The following is a 19118-nucleotide window of genomic DNA, read 5'->3' as shown; positions in this document are numbered from 1 at the left end:
TCATCGTCGAGAGCATGCAGAAATCAAGCACAGGCAACGGAAAGAGCATGCGGCAAACCAGTCCCACCAACCCCTTCCCTCAATGACTACCTGTCCCACCTGTGACAGAGACAGTGGTTCTCGTATTGGGCTGTTCAGCCACCTAACAACTCATTTTAAGAGTGGAAGCAAGTCTTCCTTGATTCCGAGGGACTGCTTATGATGGCTATCCTCTTCATTATCAACCACACAGCCAATTTTAATGTCATCTGCAAACTTCTTAATCATACCCCCTATATTCAAATCTCAGCATCATAGGCTGTCCATCAAAATGAGGATGACTTGCTTCCACGCCAGAAAAGGATGAGTTCACAGGTGTTTTGAATGAAGGACCCGAACTACATCTTCAAGGGTGTAAGATGCCTGTGCGTGAATTTTTTTTAACGTGTGGTGGCCGTTGCACACCAGCCACCATACAGGCTTGACAGAGCTAGGTCTTGGTCCAGTGGCAAGGATTACCCAAGACGAGTGAAGACCAGCTCTGCTGCACAGACCTAGTGTGCACACATATCGCAGTGTGGGCTGGCCCGTGCTGTCCCTGGCCCTGAACTCACATCTCCCCTGGGCCCCTATCACATCCCTCCACAACCTCGCTGCTCCTGCTGTATCTGCCCATGCTCCAATCACTGACCCGAACCTTGACGACGTCACTATTCGCTTCAGTCGTCCTCCCGCGCCAGCTCGCGCTGCTCCCTGGAGTGGCATGCTGCCTCACTGCTCCTGGGCTACTCACCTCCGCTCCTTTTATGGCCCCGACCTGCCGCTGGTGTTCTCACGCAGGTCGGGGCCTCCACACCGCACAAATCTAGATCATTGATGTATACCACAAAAGCAAGGGACCCAGTACTGAGCCCTGCGGAACCACACTGGAAACATCCTTCCAGTCACAAACACATCCATCAATCATTACCCTTTGCTTCCTACCTCTAAGCCAATTTTGGATCCAACTTGCCAACTTGCCACTTTGCCCTGGATCCCATGGGCTTTTACCTTCGTGACCAGTCTACCATGTGGGACCTTATCAAAAGCTTCGCTAAAGTCCATATACACTACATTGTACGGACTACCCTCATTTACCCTCCTGGTTACCTCCTTGAAAAATTCAATCAGGTTAGTCAAACACTATCTTCCCTTAACAACTCCACGCTGACTGTCCCTGATTAATCCTTGCCTTTCTAAATGTAGGTTTATTCTGTTCTTCAGGATTTTGTCCAATAAATCTCCCACCACTGAGGTTTGGCTGACAGGCCTGTAATTACTCAGCCTATCCCTTTCTTCCTTTTTAAACAAGGGTACCACATTTGCAGTCCTCCGGCACCATGCCTGAATCCAAAGAGGACTGGAAAATGATGGTCAAGGCCTCTGCTATTTCTTCTTTTGCTTCACTCAACAGCCTAGGATGTATTGCATCCGGGCCTGGGGACTTATCCACTTTCAAAGCTGCTAAACCCCTTAATACCTCCTCTCCCACTATGCTTATTTCATCCAGAATTTCACACTCCTCCTCGATAACAGTATCTGCATTGCCTCTTTCCATTGTGAAAACAGACAAAAAATATTCATTAAGAACCATACCCACATCTTCCGTGCCACACACAGATTACTCTCATGGTCTCTAATAGGCCCTACCTTTTTCTTGGCAAAAGAAAGAAAATATCATGTAACAATAGGCAAGAAATAATGTAATAAACAGTGCAGAAAATAAAAAAAGAAATACTTGCATTTATATAGCGCCTTTCACAACCACCGGATGTCTCGAAGTGCTTTACAGCCAATTAAGTATTTTTTAAGTGTAGTCACTCCCACAGCCAACTCCCAAAAGCAATGTGATAATGACCGGTTAATCTGTTTTTGTTATGTTGATTGAGGGATAAATATTGGCCAGGACACCAGGGATAACTCCCCTGCACTTCTTCAAAATAATGCCATGGATCATTTACATCCACCCGAGAGGGCAGACGGTGTCTCGGTTTAACGTCTCATCCAAAAGACAGCACCTCCGACAGTGCTGCACTTCCTCAGCACTGCATTGGAGTGTCAGCCTAGATTTATGTGAACCCACAACCTTCTGGCCCAGAGGCAAGTGTGCTACCCACTGAGCCAAAGCGGACACTGATGTAGTAAACATTGAGGATAGTAACAGACTTCAGGAGGACAGAGACAGACTGGTGAAATTGGAAGACACGAGGAGAGGTAATACAAACTAAATGATACTATTTTAAAGGAGGTGCAGGAAGAGAGACCTGGGCGTGTATGTATACAAGTCTTTGAAAGTGGCAAGACAGTTATGAAGGCTGTTAAAAAGGTATACAGAATCCTTGGCTTTATAAACAGAGGTATAGAGTACAAAAGCAAGAAAGTTATGCTGAAACTTTATAAAACACTAGTTAGGCCCGAGCTGGAGGATTGTGTCCAATTCTGGGCACCACACTTTTGGAAGGATGTCAAAGCCATGGAGGAGGGTGGAGAGGAGATTTATTAGAATGGTACCAGAGATGAAAGACTTCAGTTACACGGAGGGACTACAGAAACTGGAGTTGCTCTGCTTAGAGCAGAGAACGTTAATAGGAGGTTTAATAGAGGTGTTCAAAATCTTGAAGTGTTTTGATAGAGTAAATAAGGAGAAACTGTTTCCAGTGGCAGAAGCATCGGTAACCAGAGAACACAGTTTTCAGGTAATTGGCAAAAAGAACCAGAGGCAACATAAGGAAAGAAAAAATTATGCAACACAGCGCGTAATGATGATCTGGAATGCACTGCCTGAAAGGGTATTGGAAGCAGATTCAATAATAACTTTCAAAATGAAATTGGATAAATACTTGAAAAGGAAAATTTTGCTGCGCTATGGGGAAAGAAGTTAGTGGGACTAAATGGATAGCTTTCAAAAAGCCAGCGCAGACACAATGGTCCAAATGGCCTCGTTCTGTGCTGTATCATTCTACGATTCTATAATTGGAGCATCTCTCTAAATCACCCAATAAATCATGTTTGTATAGTGAAAAAGTTGATGTGAATTAAGGGGCTGAAAATCCTTAGCACTTTCCAGCATACTCCCACCATAACTCTGGCAGGTGAAGGCTTGTGGCAGAAGAAAAATCATCTGTAACCTGTCTGAAGGGAAATCATTCCGACAACAAGCAGTTTGAATTCAAACAGGAAGAGGCATCAAACAGGAAGAGGCATGTTGAAGGACAATCGAGTTGGCCAATCTGTGAAATGGTCAAGTTATCTCTGGCCAAACATATCTGGACATCTGGCTGCTATCCGGGCTCAGTTTGTTTGAGGAAGTATAAAAACTTCAAACAAAGGAATCTTCTTTCTCTTGAGCTGGGACGTCAACAGGAATGTGCGCTAGCCAGGCACACTGAATATTTTTTTCCATTCTTAATCCATTGGTCTGATCAGCCGTAGGATAACTGTAAACAATTGGATATATACATTGCGAGAGGCATTGTGCATAACCAGTTAATGTAGGAGAATATACATTGCGAAGTTTAAGGTTATTTTTAAATTGTACGAAACTGGGGAAAGTGGGGCATAGATGTTGCAAAGTTTGAATCTAAAATCGGTAAGCTAGAGAATTTGTAGTTTCGGTTTTTGATTTTAACTCTGTATGCGATAGTTTTGAACTCGAATCTTAGTCATTTTAAATCTTTTTAATAAAGTCTAATGTATTGTAAAATCTCAGTGTTCTTATAAGTCTTTGTGTTCAAAACCCATAGGGTAAAGTCCTACACAGGAGAGAGCACTGAAAGGGCTGAAAATTAGGCCAGGCCCCAGATGTGCCACCACTGGCAGGAGAATGTAATTATAGCTAAACAAGTTTACATAGGAAATTCCATTATAAATGGGGACATAGGAATTTATAATAGAAACATAATCGGGCAGAATATATGACTTAAAAATGGGGACTGAATTAAGTCTATATGCCCTGATTCAATTATCAACCATTCTCTAAAGCGCTTTCACCTTGGTCTTCATACCTCGTATGTGTCACATTTTCGGGCTTCAGACTATTCTGCAATAGGGAACCTTGTGCAATACAATTTAATATATCTTAAAAATTCTACCATTGAGCTAATCATAGCTTTCGAGGCATTAAATTAACAAGACAGCATGGCTGGCAGTTGTGGATTAGGTTTCAGATTGGGAATCTGGACCCATGATCCAGATCCACCCAGAATTACAGATATCTGCATTATATTCATCGTATCTAGAACTACTACTCTCGCTGTTTCCCAAGATCCACGCTCAACATTGTGACCGACACATGAAATCTCTCGACCTCTCTCTTCAGCAGTACCAACTCACTCTCTTTCAGAGTTGCCCTGGTCTGTAGTTCCATTTCATCCTTTGCCTCATTTGGCGCTTTAACAAAAATCTTTTTTTCTTACTTCCAGGTGTCAAGGACCGCAAGTTTCAACAACTCTTAGATACCAACGCCCTTCTGGATCCTCCTTCCCTTTCACTTTCCTCCGACTCCTTTCCCATGTTTTCACTATCCCCTCTGACCAGTCCTCAACAAAAGCTCTCAGCTTCATACATTTACTTAATGAATTTCAAGCTCAGCACGATGTTGAGCCCTTCTTCCATTGCCTTTGCACCCACTTCTTTGGCCAGGAGTTCCCCCTCCTCCCCACCGCCGTACAGCAAACCCGTACAGAATCCCGGCTTCAGGATTCTCATTCCACCTGGACCCCTCCCTCTGACTTCTTGCCCTCTCAATCTTTTCACTGGCAACTGACGCATGACAGTGGTCATCTCATTTTCTCTGCACCCCTCACTCACATAATCTGCTTCCTTCCAAATTTGCAGCACTCCGTTCTCTCTGCTCCACCCGACATCGCCATTAAACCTGCTGACAAGGGCGGCGCTTTATTCGTTTGGCGAACAGACCATGTGGAGGCTGAACGGCAACTTTCTCACATCTCCTCCTATCTTCCCGAACCACGGCCCACCACTAAATATCAAGCCATCATTTCCTAGACCATCGGGGGCCTCATTTCCTCTCGAGATCTTCCCCATATGACCTCCAACCTCAGTCCTCCAACGCCCACTGCTACCTCCTTCCCAAGATCCACAAACAGGGCTGCCTTGGCAGAGCCATCGTTTCAGCCTGTTCTTGCCCTATGGAACTTATTTCTTCCTATCTCAACTCTATTTTTTTTCCCCTTGTCCAATCTCTTCCCACCGACATCCGCAACTCTTCTGACACCAATGCCACTTCAACAGTTTCCTGGCCCCAACTGTCTCCCTTTCACCGTGCACATCCAGTCTCTCTACACCTCCATCCCCTACCAGGATGGCCTACGGGCCCCCTCCACTTCTTCCTTGAAGTCCAACAAGTCCCCATCCATCACCACCCTCCTCTGGTTCCAAATAAAAGGTGTCACTATGGGAACACATATGGGTCTGAGCTATGCCTGTCTTTTTATGAGCTATGTGGAACAATCTTTGTTCCAGTCCTACTCCAGTCCCCTCCCTCACCTCTTTTACTGGCACATTGATGACTGTATCAGTGCCACTTCCTGCTCTCGCCCCGAACTGGAAAATTTCATTAACTTTGCATCAAAGTTTCAATCCTCCATCGACTTCACATGGTCCATCTCTGACTCTTCCCTTCCCTTCTTCAACTTCTCCGTCTCCATTTCTGGGGACAGGCCGTCAACCAATATCTACCATAAGCCCTTACTCTCTCAGCCACTTGATTACACTTCCTCCCACCCAGCTTTCTGCAAGGACTCTATTCCATTCTCACAGTTTCTCCATCCCCGCCTCATCTGTTCCGACGATGCCACCTTCCACACAAGTGCTTCCGATACATCTTCCTTTTTCCTCAACCGAGGATTCCCTTCCACTGTGGCTACAGGGCCCTCAACCATGCCTGTTATATTCCCACATTTCTGATCTAGCCCCTTCCCAGAACCACGAATGGGCTCCCTTTGTCTTGCCTTCCAACCAATTAGCCTCCACATTCAACGGATAATCCTCCACCATTTCTGCCACCTCCAGCGCGATGTCACCACCAAATATATCTTCCTCCTTCAACATTTCGAAGGGACCGTTTCCTCTGTGACATCCTGGTCCACTCCCATCACTCCTAGCACCCGCGCCCCTTCCCATGCAAGCGCAGGTGATGGAACACCTGCCCTTTCACCTCCTCCCTTCCCCAAACACTCCTTCCAGGTGAAGCAGCGATTTGTGTGTACTTCTTTCAAGTTAGTAAATTTTACTCACTGCTCACAATACAGTCTTCTCTACATTGGGGAGACCAAACACAGATTGGGTGATCCAGTTTGCTGAACACCTCCGTTCAGTATGCAAGCATGATCCTGAGCTTCTGGTCACTTGCCATTTTAATTCTCCGCCCCACTGACCTCTCTGTTCTCGACCTTCTACACTGTTCCAATGAAGCTCAATGGAACAGCACCTCATCTTTCGATTAGGCACTTTGCAGCCTTCCGGACTCGACAGAGTTCAACAATTTCAAATCATAACCACTGCTCCCATTTTTCTGGACAGCAGGTGCTGGTAATGATTCTCCTATTGCCATTTACACCTTCTCTAGACCCATCTTGTGTTTTTTTTAGATGCCCATTACCACCCCATTTTGCCTTGCCCCATCATCCCTTTGGCCATTTAAATCACTCCTGCCTTCCAACCGATCACAGACCTTCCCTTTTGTTTTTTCCTTCTCCCCTCCCCACCCTTTCCCTGCACCTGTACTGTTGCATCTAAATGTTCCAGTTCTGATGAAGGGTCACAGACCTGAAACGTTAACCTGTTTCTCTCTCTCTCCATATATGCTGCCTGACCTGCTGAGTATTTCCAACATTTTGAGTTTATATTTCAGATTTCCAGCATCCACAGTATTTTGTCTTTTGTATCTGGACTTGCGTCCAGGAGACAATGAAAGATCATTTGACATTCCAGTGATCGTTTATGCTTATTACACTTGAGACAATCCCAAAACGGATCATTGCCAAGTTAGGCTGGTCACTTGTGGGGAAGTAGAGAGAGAAAGTTGCCGTCAGTTTTGTGATGTTATGTATTGGTGTGTGTATCGTCCTGGTACCTTAAATGTAATGCAAGCACAATGCTGCACCACAGAGGGCGCTGTGGTGGGAAACCTGGAAGTACCTGCAACAGGCACTATAAAAGGCTGACCACCACATCTGAGAGGCACTCTGGAGCTGAACAATAAAGGACGAAGGTCACAGCAGTTAGATTTACACCAGACCGTGTGGAGTCCGTGATTTGTGTGCTACATACACCACATTGGCGACAAGGAAGCGGACGAACTCCACGCAACTATGGCTACTCTGGGCTCGCTAAAGGATTTTACTGTGGGCAATGATTGGGAGGCCTTCACAGAAAGGCTCGAGTACTACTTCACAGCAAACGACCTGACGGAGAACACGGACGCAATGAGAGATAAGCATAAGGCGATATTGCTCTCCAGTTGTGGAGATGAGGTTTACTGTCTCGTCAGCGATTTGCTGGCACCCGGGAGCGCCAGGGACAAGTCATACGAGGAGCTGACTGAACTCATTCGTGACAAGTTGAAAGCGAAGGAGCATCCTCACGGCCAGATACAAATTTTACCATCACTGCAGACCTGGGGGCCAGGATGTCACCAAATATGCTGCGGACCTCAGGAGACTCGCGGCACAGTGTGATTTTGGCGCACACCTTGACGAGGCGTTACGGGACGTTTCCGTTATGGGGATTGGCCACGAGGGCCTCCTTCACAAGCTGTTAGCCACGGAACCCACAGTCACCCTGACAAAAGCCATCACCATCAGCCGGGCACATATGACCTCGACTTGCAGCACCAAGCAAATAATCCACACAGTCTCGAACACGGCAGGCACTGTCCACAGGATAGCACCCACCACGGACAAAACTGCAGAACGTGCTCTGTCTCGGGCAGAGAGCACGGACCTCGGGGTCCTGGAACTCAGAGTCCGCTGAGAGGGGCCAATCAAGCAGCACCATGCTGGCGTTGTGGAGGAAGCCATTGGGCTCACAGTGCAGGTTTGCGGAGTACATGTGCAATACCTGTCACACGAAAGGCCACCTTCAGCGTATGTGTAAAAGAAATCGCACTCACCATGTGGCTGAGGAGATGGGGGATGATCCACCATCCAGCGAGGAGCAGGCAGAAGATGATGAGGTGTTTGGACTGTACACGTGTACCGACGATTTGCCCCCAGTGATAAGGGAAGTAAAAATTAACGGAGTCCCTGTGAGTATGGAAGTGGACACGGGATCGGGTCCATCGTTGATGAGTCGGAGAACTTTTGATAAACTGTGGAATAACCCAGCTGCACGACCCAAGCTGGTCCTGGTCACAACGAAGCTGCGTACCTACACCAGGGAACTAATACCTGTTCTTAGCAGAGCGATGGTGCAGGTATCCCACGGGGACGAGACGCACGGTTTACCTTTGTGGGTCATTGCAGGCGATGGGCCGACACACCTCGGCCGGAAGTGGATGGGGACGGTCCGTGGGAGCTGGGAAGACTTCACCACTCCACAGGCTGCTGCTCCCCGGGGTGCTGCCATGCCCTGGGTCCCCAGAGAGCAGCGCTGACCGAGCTGGAGCCTCAATCCACCCAGTCAAGCAAAGCAAGCCCCAGACCTCACACTGAGATCCTGCAGCCTCAGCCCCCACAGGTAAGCAGCCCTGCAGAGAGGGGCCTGGGGGGTGAGCCGGCGGGGTGCGAGGGATCCACGATGGCCAGCGGATCGGAGGGGCCCACGCAGAGGGAGAGTCGGGCGGCGGCAGCAGCTGGAGGTTGGCGGCCACAAGTCGGGCGGCGGCAGCAGCTGGCGGTCGGCGGCCACTACGGAGGCCGCGGGGGAGGCGGCAAGTGCGGCCGCTGGAGAGGCCACGACGACTGCAGGGGAGGCGGCTACTGTGGCCACCGGAGAAGCGACGACGACGGCCGCAGGAGAGGCGGCAAGTCAGGTGGTGGCGGAGGGCATCCGGAGCGGCGGAGAGCAAGATGGCGGCGGCCTCGGTCCAGAGCATCAAAGATGGCGGCGCCCAAGGAGAAGCCTCGTGGAACCCTCCTGCATCAAAGCTGGCGCCTTAAAAAGGAAATGCACCTGGGAGTCTTAAAAGGGCCTTACCATGTGGTGGTCCCCACAAAGGACTTCTGTAAGGCAGAGCGAGTCTAAAATGAGCTATGTTAATGTGAGATGGCGAATTTATAATAAGAATTAATTTTTTTATGCTGAATGACTACTGTATTTGTGTAAAATAATGGATATGAAGTACAATTAATGATAAGGGCTAACAAGGAAATCAGGGATCCATTACCAGTCAATAACTAGTTAATGTACCAGATAACATGTACCATACTAATGCACTGTCTATGCCTACCTGCCTTCCGTTGGACAAGTGTGATGTTATGTATTGATGTGTGTATCATCGTCCTGCGTCCTGATGGGGGGGGGGGGGGGGGGGGGAAGTGTGATGTTATGTATTGATGTGTGTATCGTCCTGGTACCTTAAATGTAATGTAAGCACAATGCTACACCACAGAGGGCACTGTGGTGGGAAACCTGGAAGTACCTGCAACAGGCACTATAAAAGGCTGACCACCACACCTGAGAGGCACTCTGGAGCTGAACAATAAAGGACGACGGTCACAGCAGTTAGATTTACACCAGACCGTGTGAAGTCAGTGATTTGTGTGCTACATACACCACAAGTTTGACTAAAAGCTAACACTGGAGTCAGATTTTGGGGAAACAGAGATGCGAATGCGTGAAGCAGGCATGCAGTTTGAAACAGTTATAACGAGGAGGTTGAAATAACAGGAGACTGCAAGGATAGAAGCTCTACTATGGGCTGCAAAAAAATTTATTCTGCTTAAATCAAGTAAACTACCCACTGAAGTGTGTTCATTATTTTTATATTCTTGCACAAAGGCAAGTATTGATGGAAAGAAGTGAACCCAATTTAAATCATGGTTCTGCATTTTTTCTGACTGAAACAAAGCAGTTTAATGAATTTATATCAAGCCTTGCCTCAACTAATTATCATTAACTCGGTTTGCCCTTGGAGAGATTGAAGACATACATGCGTAAAGACACATGTATCCGGTTCAATATTACATGAAGAAACTATTACTACATTCGGGGGTTATGCTATAGAAGTTGTAATTGGTGGTTGTCATTTAAAATTGTTGAAATATAGTGTTATAAATTGGAAGATAGTAAACACAATCAGAAAGAGAATATTAATTGTTTTGATTGTAGCAAAACCAAATAAGGAAATTAAACTTTCAAGGGAAAACATCTGTTTTAAATAATTTTTTTAAATGACTGATGAGTCAATTTTGAGGGGGAAACACTTCATCCCACAACAGAGTAAGCAACAACGTTTGCATTCACTCAGGACTCACTAGCTCTAAACCAAGTATGTCTGCCCAGCTCCATTAGGAGTCTTGACCAAAATCTCTGCACTCCCACTTCGTTCAAACTGACATTTTGCCTCTTCCTATCTGCTGAGTGCAACCAATCTCCCTGTTGTCAAGCCCTAGTCTCCCTATTCTCTCCAGGCTGTAACACAGACTCCCCCTTAAGGTGTCCCTGTGTCTCCAGGCATCAGAGCCACAAGTGTTGCCTTGGTACAGGCTTGTCTCTGCTCCACTCACTAAAGCCAGGCCCACCTCTGACCGTAGCTTGTGATTTTGAAGATGGATAGCCCATCAAGACTTATCACATTAACACAATTTGATTGCAAAGTAAACTTCCCTGTGACTGCTCAGGAAATAATCCAGGAATGAGGTCAGATTAAATAATTTTTGTAAACAGGTGTGCAAGCTGGAAAAAAAAAACCTTTGTAGCAATGCTCACAATCACTGCCATAGTAGTTTTAATTGGATCAAAGATGCAGATTTATTTTAAAAGAAATGTCTTTTTCTGACATAAATAAATCATAAATTAAGGAAAAAGAATCAGAAAAAAATAAAAAAACAATGAAAGTATGATAGCAAGAGAGGGAGAGAGAGCGACGCAAGAGAGATGAATGAATGTAAAACAATGAGACAAATAATTAGAGTAGGAGAGTCAGTTACAGGATGAGGGAGACACTTATTTTTTTCTGAGCACTAAATGAGATCTATCAGTATAAAAAACAAATGCTCAATAAAAACAGGCTCTACAACATTTCAGTTTTTGATTGTAGATTTGAAATTTGAAATGCTATTTCTTAACTCAGCTTCACAAATAATGGAATTGCAAACACCCATCAACCAAACCAAAACATTGTACACATTTATGGTTTAGCAAACTTTGAAGACAATTCCTTGTGATATGTATTTACTTAAATAACCTTGCAAAGATTCAGCCATATTGCTGAACATTGTTTAACCTTATTTGTTGGGTTTCAACTAACCTGTCCAGAAGATGCTAGCAAGTTGATTGTAGTGAGAAGCATCCAACCTCTACTTGATTCTTCACTTTGATTAATCTCCAGAAATTGGACAATGGCACGACTAGCTGCTTCTGTTGACAGAAGAGAAAGTCTTCATTAGACATTAATAACTATGGTGGCAATAACTAGATTCAAGAGCAGCTGGAAATGCTTACAATGATAATTATGCAGATATTACATAGCAGAATAGAATGCTAATGTCACAAAGCATCACAATTACAAATGCTAGAAATAAACAGACTCATCCAAGTGCTTTATTGTACATAAATTGAGGCAAATGGCAACAACTTATATTTATTCAACGCCTTCAACATAGTAAAACCTTCTAAGGCGCTTCAATGGAGCATTGTCAAACAAAATTTGACACCAAGCCACACATGATGATAATAGAGCATGTGACCAAAAGCATGGTCAAAAAGGTAAGTTTTAAGGAGCATCTTAAAAGGAGAAAGAGTTGGAGAGGCAGCGAGGTTTAGGAAAGTAATTCCAGAGCTTAGGACCTTGGCAGATGAAGGCAAGATTATGGAAAGTACAGAGGGAATTGAAAAAGTTAACACGGGAGCCATGTTCACGAATTCTTTTGGTCCTGCGGGCTGCGCGGGCCATTCCAAATACCACACCTATGCAGTTTTTACATTGAAATGCAGTCAAGTTGGCTTCATGGGTTGCCTGGAGCAATGCGCAGCACAGGGAACACTGCACAAGAGACAAAGAGGGTTTACGAGAAAAGATTAACAGGCAATATTAAATTGAACCCCAAAACATTTTAAACACAAAATGTAAGAGGTTGGCTAGGTCAAAAGTTAGGCCTATTAAGGATTAAAAGGGAAATCTTCATGTAGAGGCAGGTTACATGGCTAAAATATTAAATGGGTACTTTGCATCAGTCTTCACAAAGGAACTGGATGATGTGAAGGTTGCACTAAAAAAGCCAGCATGGATTTGTTAAAGGTAAATAGTATCTGACTAACTTAATTGAATTATTTGATGAGGTAACAGAGAAGGTTGATCAAGTAGTGCAGTTGATTTTGTATATACAGACTTTCGGAAGGCATCTGACAAAGTGTCACACAGGAGGTATATTAAGAAAATGGAAGTTCGTGGAATTAAGGGGAAAGTGGTAGAATGGATACAAAATCGGCTCAGTGACAAGAAGCAGAGGGTGATGGTGGATGGATGTTTTTAAAACTGGGAAGTAGTTTGCTGTGGTGTTCCCCAAGGGAACAGGAGTAGGCCATTCAGTCCCTCGAGCCTGTTCCGCTAATCATTGAGATCATGGTTGATCTGCGACTCAACTCCATATACCCGCCTTTGCTCCATATCACTCAATACAAAAATCTATCAATCTCAGATTTAAAATTATTAATCTAGCATCAATTGCCATTTGCAGAAAAGAGTTCCAAACATCTGCCACCGTGTGTAGAAGTTTTTTCTAATTTCATTCCTGAAACGTCTGGCCCTAATTTTTAGACTATGCCCTCTAGTCCTAGACTCCTCAATCAGTGGAAATAATTTCTCTCTATCTACCCTATCTGTTCCTCTTAAATCCTAAAAACTTTGATCAAATCACCCCTTAACCGTCTAAATTCCAAGAAGTGGAAGGTGAGATTAGGCTGGATAGCTCTTGGTCGGCCGGTGCGAACATGATGGGCCGAAATGGCCTCCTTCTGTGTTGTAAATTACTATGATTCTATACTTCTATACAACCCCAGTTTGTGTAATCTCTCCTTGTATTTTAACTCCTGGAGTCCAGGTATCATTCTGTCCAGGATGACGGACAGGATAGTTAAATGGGCAGAAGCATGGGAGATGAAATTTAATGCAGAGAAGTGTGAAGTGATACATTTTGGGAGGACTAATATGTAAATGGCACGATTTTGAAAAGTGTACATGAGCAGAGACCTTGGTGTCCATATACACAAATCCTTAAAGGTGGCAGGGCAAGTTGATATAAGGTGGTTAGAACAGCATAAGTTACTTAGGTTTACAAATAGAGGCATAGAATATAAAAGCAAATAGATCATGCTAGAACTTCACAAATCACTGATTGAGCCTCAGCTGGAGTATTGTGAAATGGGCAGACAGTTAATGCAGTAAGTATGAAGCGATACATTTTGGTAGGAAGAATGAGTAATGGCAATATGAACTAAACAGTACTGCTTTAAAGGGGGTGCACTAACAGAGACCTGGGTGTGTTGTACACAAATCTTTCAAGGTGGTAGGACAAAATGATAAGATTGCTAAAAAAAAAACATATGGGATCCTTGGCTTTATTAATAGAGGAAGAGAGTACAAAAGCAAGGAAGTTATGCTGAACCTTTATGAAACGCTAGCTAGGTCTCGTCGAGAGTATTGTGTTCAATTCCAGGCATCACACTTTAGCAAGGATGTCAAGGCCTCAGAGGGTGAAGAGATGAGATTTACTAGAATGGGACCAGGTATGAGGGACTTGGAGTTATGTGGGGAGACTGGATAAGCTAGGATTGTTCTCGTAAGAGCAAAGAAGGTCAAGAGAAGATTTGATAGAGGTGTTCAAAATCATGAACTTGAACACCTAATAAACTTAATGGAAGAGCTAATTTATAGCAAAAGGGAGACAAAGGCTCCAATTTTAACTCGGGGCCAGATTTTGACAAGTGAATGGTGATGCGAGTTAGAAAGCGCTCCAGAAATGAGGCTACTGGGTCAATCCCCCAGAGTCCCATAATTGGTGGGGAAAAAGTTTGCGGCAGGAGATTTGATGGAGATGTTCAAGATCATGAACTCAGGATCCGACTGCAATTTTTCTTAGGCAGCCGGAGTAGGAAGCAGCAGCAAGTTTACTACCAAGACCAACGCACCAGCGAAAATAATTGGGGACAAGAAAATGACCAAAAAGTTACGTTTGAACATTTGTTTTTTTTTATTACTTTCCTCGTTTTTTTACTCTCCTTCCATTTAAGGAGAAACTGTTTCCAGTGGAAGAGGGATCAGATGAGCAGAAATTTAAAAAGCCAAAGAGAAAGGAGATGGCAATAGTGCAGGATAATAATAGGGGTAATGAAAACCAGAGTGTGACCGGAAGGGACGTATAAACATAAGAGTGCATCAGAAAGTTGGGTCAGAGTAGGGAAAAATGGTAAATTAAAAGCTCCATCTAATTGCACGTAGCATTCATAACAAGATAGATGAGTTGACGGCATAAATAGAAATAAAAGGGTATGATCTGATTGCCATTACAGAGACATGGTTGCAAGGTGATCAAAGCTGGGAACTGAATATTCAGGGGTATTTGCCATTTCAGAAGGATAGGCAGAAAGGAATAGGAGGTGGGGTAACTCTGTTAATAAGGGATGAGATCAGTGCGGTCGAGAGAAATGATATTGGGTCAGAAGATCAAGATGTAGAATCAGTTTGGGTGGAGACAAGAAATAATAAGGGGAAGTCGTCAGTGGTGAGAATAGTCTATCGGCCCCCTAACAGTAGCCACACTGTAGGATAGATTAGAAATCAAGAAATAATGGAGGCTTGTAAGAAAGCTACGGCAATAATCATGGGCGATTTTAATCTTCGTATTGATTGGACAAATCAAATTGGCAAAGGTGGCCTTGAGGAAGAGTTCATGGACAGTATGCGGGATGGTTTCTTGGAACAATATGTTGTGGAAGCAACCAGGGAGCAGATTATTTAGGATCTGGTAATGTGCAATGAGTCTGGATTAATTAATGATCTCGTAGTGAAGAATTCTCTTGGAAAGAGCGATCACAGCATGGTAGAATTTCAAATACAGTTTGAGATGAGAAAGCTAGGTCTCAAAGGAGTATCCTGAACTTAAATAAAGACAATTACAAAGAGTTGAAGGCAGAGTTGGCTAATGTGTACTGGGAAAATAGATTAAAGGGCAAGATGGTCGATAAGCAGTGGCAAACATTTAAGGAGATATTTCATAACTCTCAGCAAAGATATATTCCAGTGAGAAAGAAAGGGCTCAAGTTTCGGCCTGAGTTGCTCCTTTTTTTTGGAGCAACTAGTTTAGAATGGAGCATCTTAGAAATTGCAATTCTCGGCATTTAGTTTGCTCCAGTTCTAGTGAGTTAGAATAGTTCCATTTTCGAACAGATTTTTTTTTCCCCAAAAGGGAGCGTGTCCAGCCACTTACGCCCGTTTTGCAAGTTTAGGCAGCGAAAACTTACTCCAAACTAACTTAGAATGGAGTAACTGTAGATTTTTGTATGCTCAGAAAAACCTTGCCTACACTTAGAAATCAAACGTAGGGAACAAGAGATGGGGGGGGGGGGGGGGGGGGCAGGGGGTGAAGGGAAGTTTACAAATATTAAACACTTCATTTTTACAAATAAAGAGCCATCATCAATAACAAATGATAAAAAAAATCAATAACAAAAAATTAATTAAAAAAAAATAAAAAATTAAGTTTCTACTCACCGACTGAAGCACCGGGAGCCCTCCAACAGCGTGATGGGACAGGGCCCCCCAGTGTTTCTCTCTGTCATTGTCTCTCTGTGTTTCTGACAGTGAGGGGTGGGGGTAGGAATGGAGGGCGCCAAAGAGGAGGGCGGGGGACGCCAAAGGGGAGGGCGGGGGACGACGACGCGCCAAAGGGGAGGGCGGGGGGGGGGGGCGACGACACCAAAGGGGAGGGCGGGGGGGGGGGGGGAAGAAGGAAAGAGGAAGAGGAAGAGGGAGGGACGGAGGGGAGGGGTGGGAGGAGTGTCAGAGGGGGGAGGAAGATTAGAGGGTGGGGAAGGGGGAAGGAGAGAGAGCCGGAGCGGGACCTGAACGCAAGGGAGGGGGAGCTGAAGCTGAAGAGGAGGGAGGCCCAAATTCAATCTTCGCCGCCCCGGTGAGCCCATTCGGCCAGGGCTAGGGGCGGCGTGCTTCAGGCCCCTCCCACACTGCCTCGGGAGCCTGGAGCTACTGCACATGAGCATACGCTCTAGCGCACATGTGCAGAGGTCCTGGCACTGTTTTCAGCGCCGGGACCTGGCTCCGCCCCCGTCACCTTGTGCTGCACCACACCGAGCACGAAGACGCCCTGAGGAGACCGGAGAATCACAAGGTAAGTTTTCGGCGCCCTTTTCCTTCCAGAAAGTTGCCGCACCTTATCAAGATGCGCCGTTTTTCCAGAGGGCGGAAACTCGGGCCCATAGACTCTAGAGAAGGATAAACTATCCGTGGCTAAGTAAGGAAGTAAAGGATGGTATCAAACTGAAAACAAAGGCATACAATGTTGCGAAGATTAAAGAAAGGCCAGTGGATTGAGACATTTTAGAAATCAGCAAAGGACGACAAAAAAAATGAGAGAAGATGGATTATGAGAGTAAGCAAGCAAGAAATATAAAAACAGTGAGAGCTTCTACACGTATATAAAAAAGGAAGCTGTGATCCTGACCAACGGATCCACCACAGACCCAATCCATGTCTGGACTGGGGTCAAGCAGTGCTGCGTTATCGCGCCAATGCGATTCTCTATCTTCCTCGCTGCAATGCTCCATCTCACTCTCAACAAGCTCCCCGATTGGGAGTGGATCTAAACTATAGAACCAATGGGAACCTGTTCAACACTCGTTGCTTCCAGGCTAGACCCAAGGTCGTCCCATCCTCTGTCATCGAACTACAGTACGCGAACGACGCTTGCGTCTGCAACCATTGAAGTCGAACTCCCAGCCATCTTCAACATCTTCACCGAGGCGCGTGAAAGCATGGGTCTTACAATAAACATCCGTAAGACAAAGGTCCTCCACCAACCTGACCCCGCCTCACAGCACTGCCGCCACAGTCATTAAAATCCATGGCACGGCCTTGGACAACGCGGACCATTTCCCATACGTCGGGAACCTACCATCAGCAAGGGCAGACATCGACGACGAGGTCCAACACTGCCTCCAGTGTACCAGCACAGTCTTCGATCGCCCAAGGAAAAGGGTGTTTGAAGACCAGGACATCAAATCTGGCACCAAGCTTATGCTTTACAGGGCAGTAGTGATACCCGCCCTCCTATATGGCTGCAACGTGGACCATATACAGTAGACACCTTAAAGCGCTGGAGAAGTACCACCGGCGCTGCCTCCGCAAGATCCTGCAAATCCACTGGGAGGATAGATGCACCAACGTCAGTGTTCTCGATCAGGCCAACATCCCCAGCATCGAAGCACCAACCTCACTCGACCAAATCCGTTGGCAGGCTACATCGTCCTCATGCCTGACACAAGACTCCCAAAGCAAGCACCCTACTCAGAACTCCTACACAGCAAGCGAGCCCCAGGTGGGCAGAGGAAATGTTTCAAGGACACCCTCAAAGCCTCCTTGATAAAGTGCAACATCCCCACCGGCACCTGGGAATCCCTGGCCCAAGACTAAGTGGAGGAAGAGCATCTGGGAGGGCACTGAGCACCTAGAGTCTCATCGCCAAGAGCATGCAGAAACCAAACACAGACAGCGGAAGAAGCATGAGGAAAACCAGACTACCCAACCACCCTTTCCTTCAACCACTGTCTGTCCCACCTGTGACAGAGACTGTCATTCCCGTGTTGGACTGTACAGCCACCTGAGAACTCATTTTTAGAGTGGAAGCAAGTCTTCCTTGATTCTGAGGGCCTGCCTATGATGATGATGATGAAAAAGGGAGAGAGTAGTTAAAGTAAATGTTGGTCCCTTAGAGGATGAGACTGGGGAATTAATAATGGGAAACAGGGAAATGGCAGAAACTTTGAACAAATATTTTGTATCGGTCTTTACAGTAGAAGCTAATGGGAGGCTAAACGTAAAACAATCACTAGAGAAAAAGTACTACGCAAACTAATGGGACTAAATATGGACAAGTCCCCTAGACCTGATGGCCTGCATCCTAGGGTCTTAAAACAAGTGGCTGCAGAGATAGTGGATGCATTGGTTGTAATCTACCAAAATTCCCTGGATTCTGGAGTGGTTCCAGCAGATTGGAAAACCGCAAATGTAACACCTCTATTTAAGAAAAGAAGTGAGAGAGAAAGCCAGAAACTATAGACCAGTTAGCCTAACATCTGTCGTTGGGAAATGCTGGAGTCCATTATTAAGGAAGTATTCGCAAGACATTTAGAAAATCATAATGCAGTCAAGCAGAGTCATCATGATTTTATGAAAGGGAAATCATGTTTGACAAATTTGCTGGAGTTATTTGAGGATGTAACGAGCAGGTTGGATGAAGGGGAACCTGTAGATATCGTGTATTTGGATTTCCAGAAGGCATTCGATAAGGTGCCACATTAAAGGTTACTGCAGAAGATAAGAGCTCACGGGGTTGGAGACAATATATTAGCAAGAAGAGAGGATTGGCTAACTAATAGAAAAAAAAAAAGAGTTGGGATAAATGGGTCATTTTCAGGTTGGCAAACTAGTGAGGTGCCACAGGGCCTCAAATATTTACAATTTGTATTGATGACTTGGATGAAGGGACTTGAGTGTAATGTAGCCAAATTTGCTGATGATATAAAGATAGGTGGGAAAGCAAGTTGTGAGGATGCAAATAATCTGCCACGGGATCTAGATAGGCTCAGTGAGATGGAGTATAATGTGGGAAAATGTGAAATTATCCACTTTGGCAAGAAAAATAAAAAAGCAAATCATTATTTTTAATGGGGAGAGATTACAA

At 45.2% G+C, this 19118-nt stretch overlaps 1 protein-coding gene across 1 annotated transcript in view; it reads right to left on the bottom strand.

The window, feature by feature from the left end:
* The window catches only part of wdfy3 (WD repeat and FYVE domain containing 3), a 690816-nt gene that overhangs the window by 463168 nt on the left and 208530 nt on the right, over positions 1-19118 (bottom strand). Inside the window, exon 5 of the mRNA XM_070871062.1 lies at positions 11453-11562. Within this exon, the coding sequence (XP_070727163.1) occupies positions 11453-11562 (110 nt within the window). The remainder of the gene's footprint in view (positions 1-11452; positions 11563-19118) is intronic.

Source organism: Pristiophorus japonicus, chromosome 2, assembly GCF_044704955.1.
Source record: "Pristiophorus japonicus isolate sPriJap1 chromosome 2, sPriJap1.hap1, whole genome shotgun sequence".
NCBI classification, from domain to species: domain Eukaryota; kingdom Metazoa; phylum Chordata; class Chondrichthyes; family Pristiophoridae; genus Pristiophorus; species Pristiophorus japonicus.
The sequence above is the reverse complement of the archived record's forward strand: the minus strand, read 5'-3'. Positions and strand labels throughout refer to the sequence as shown.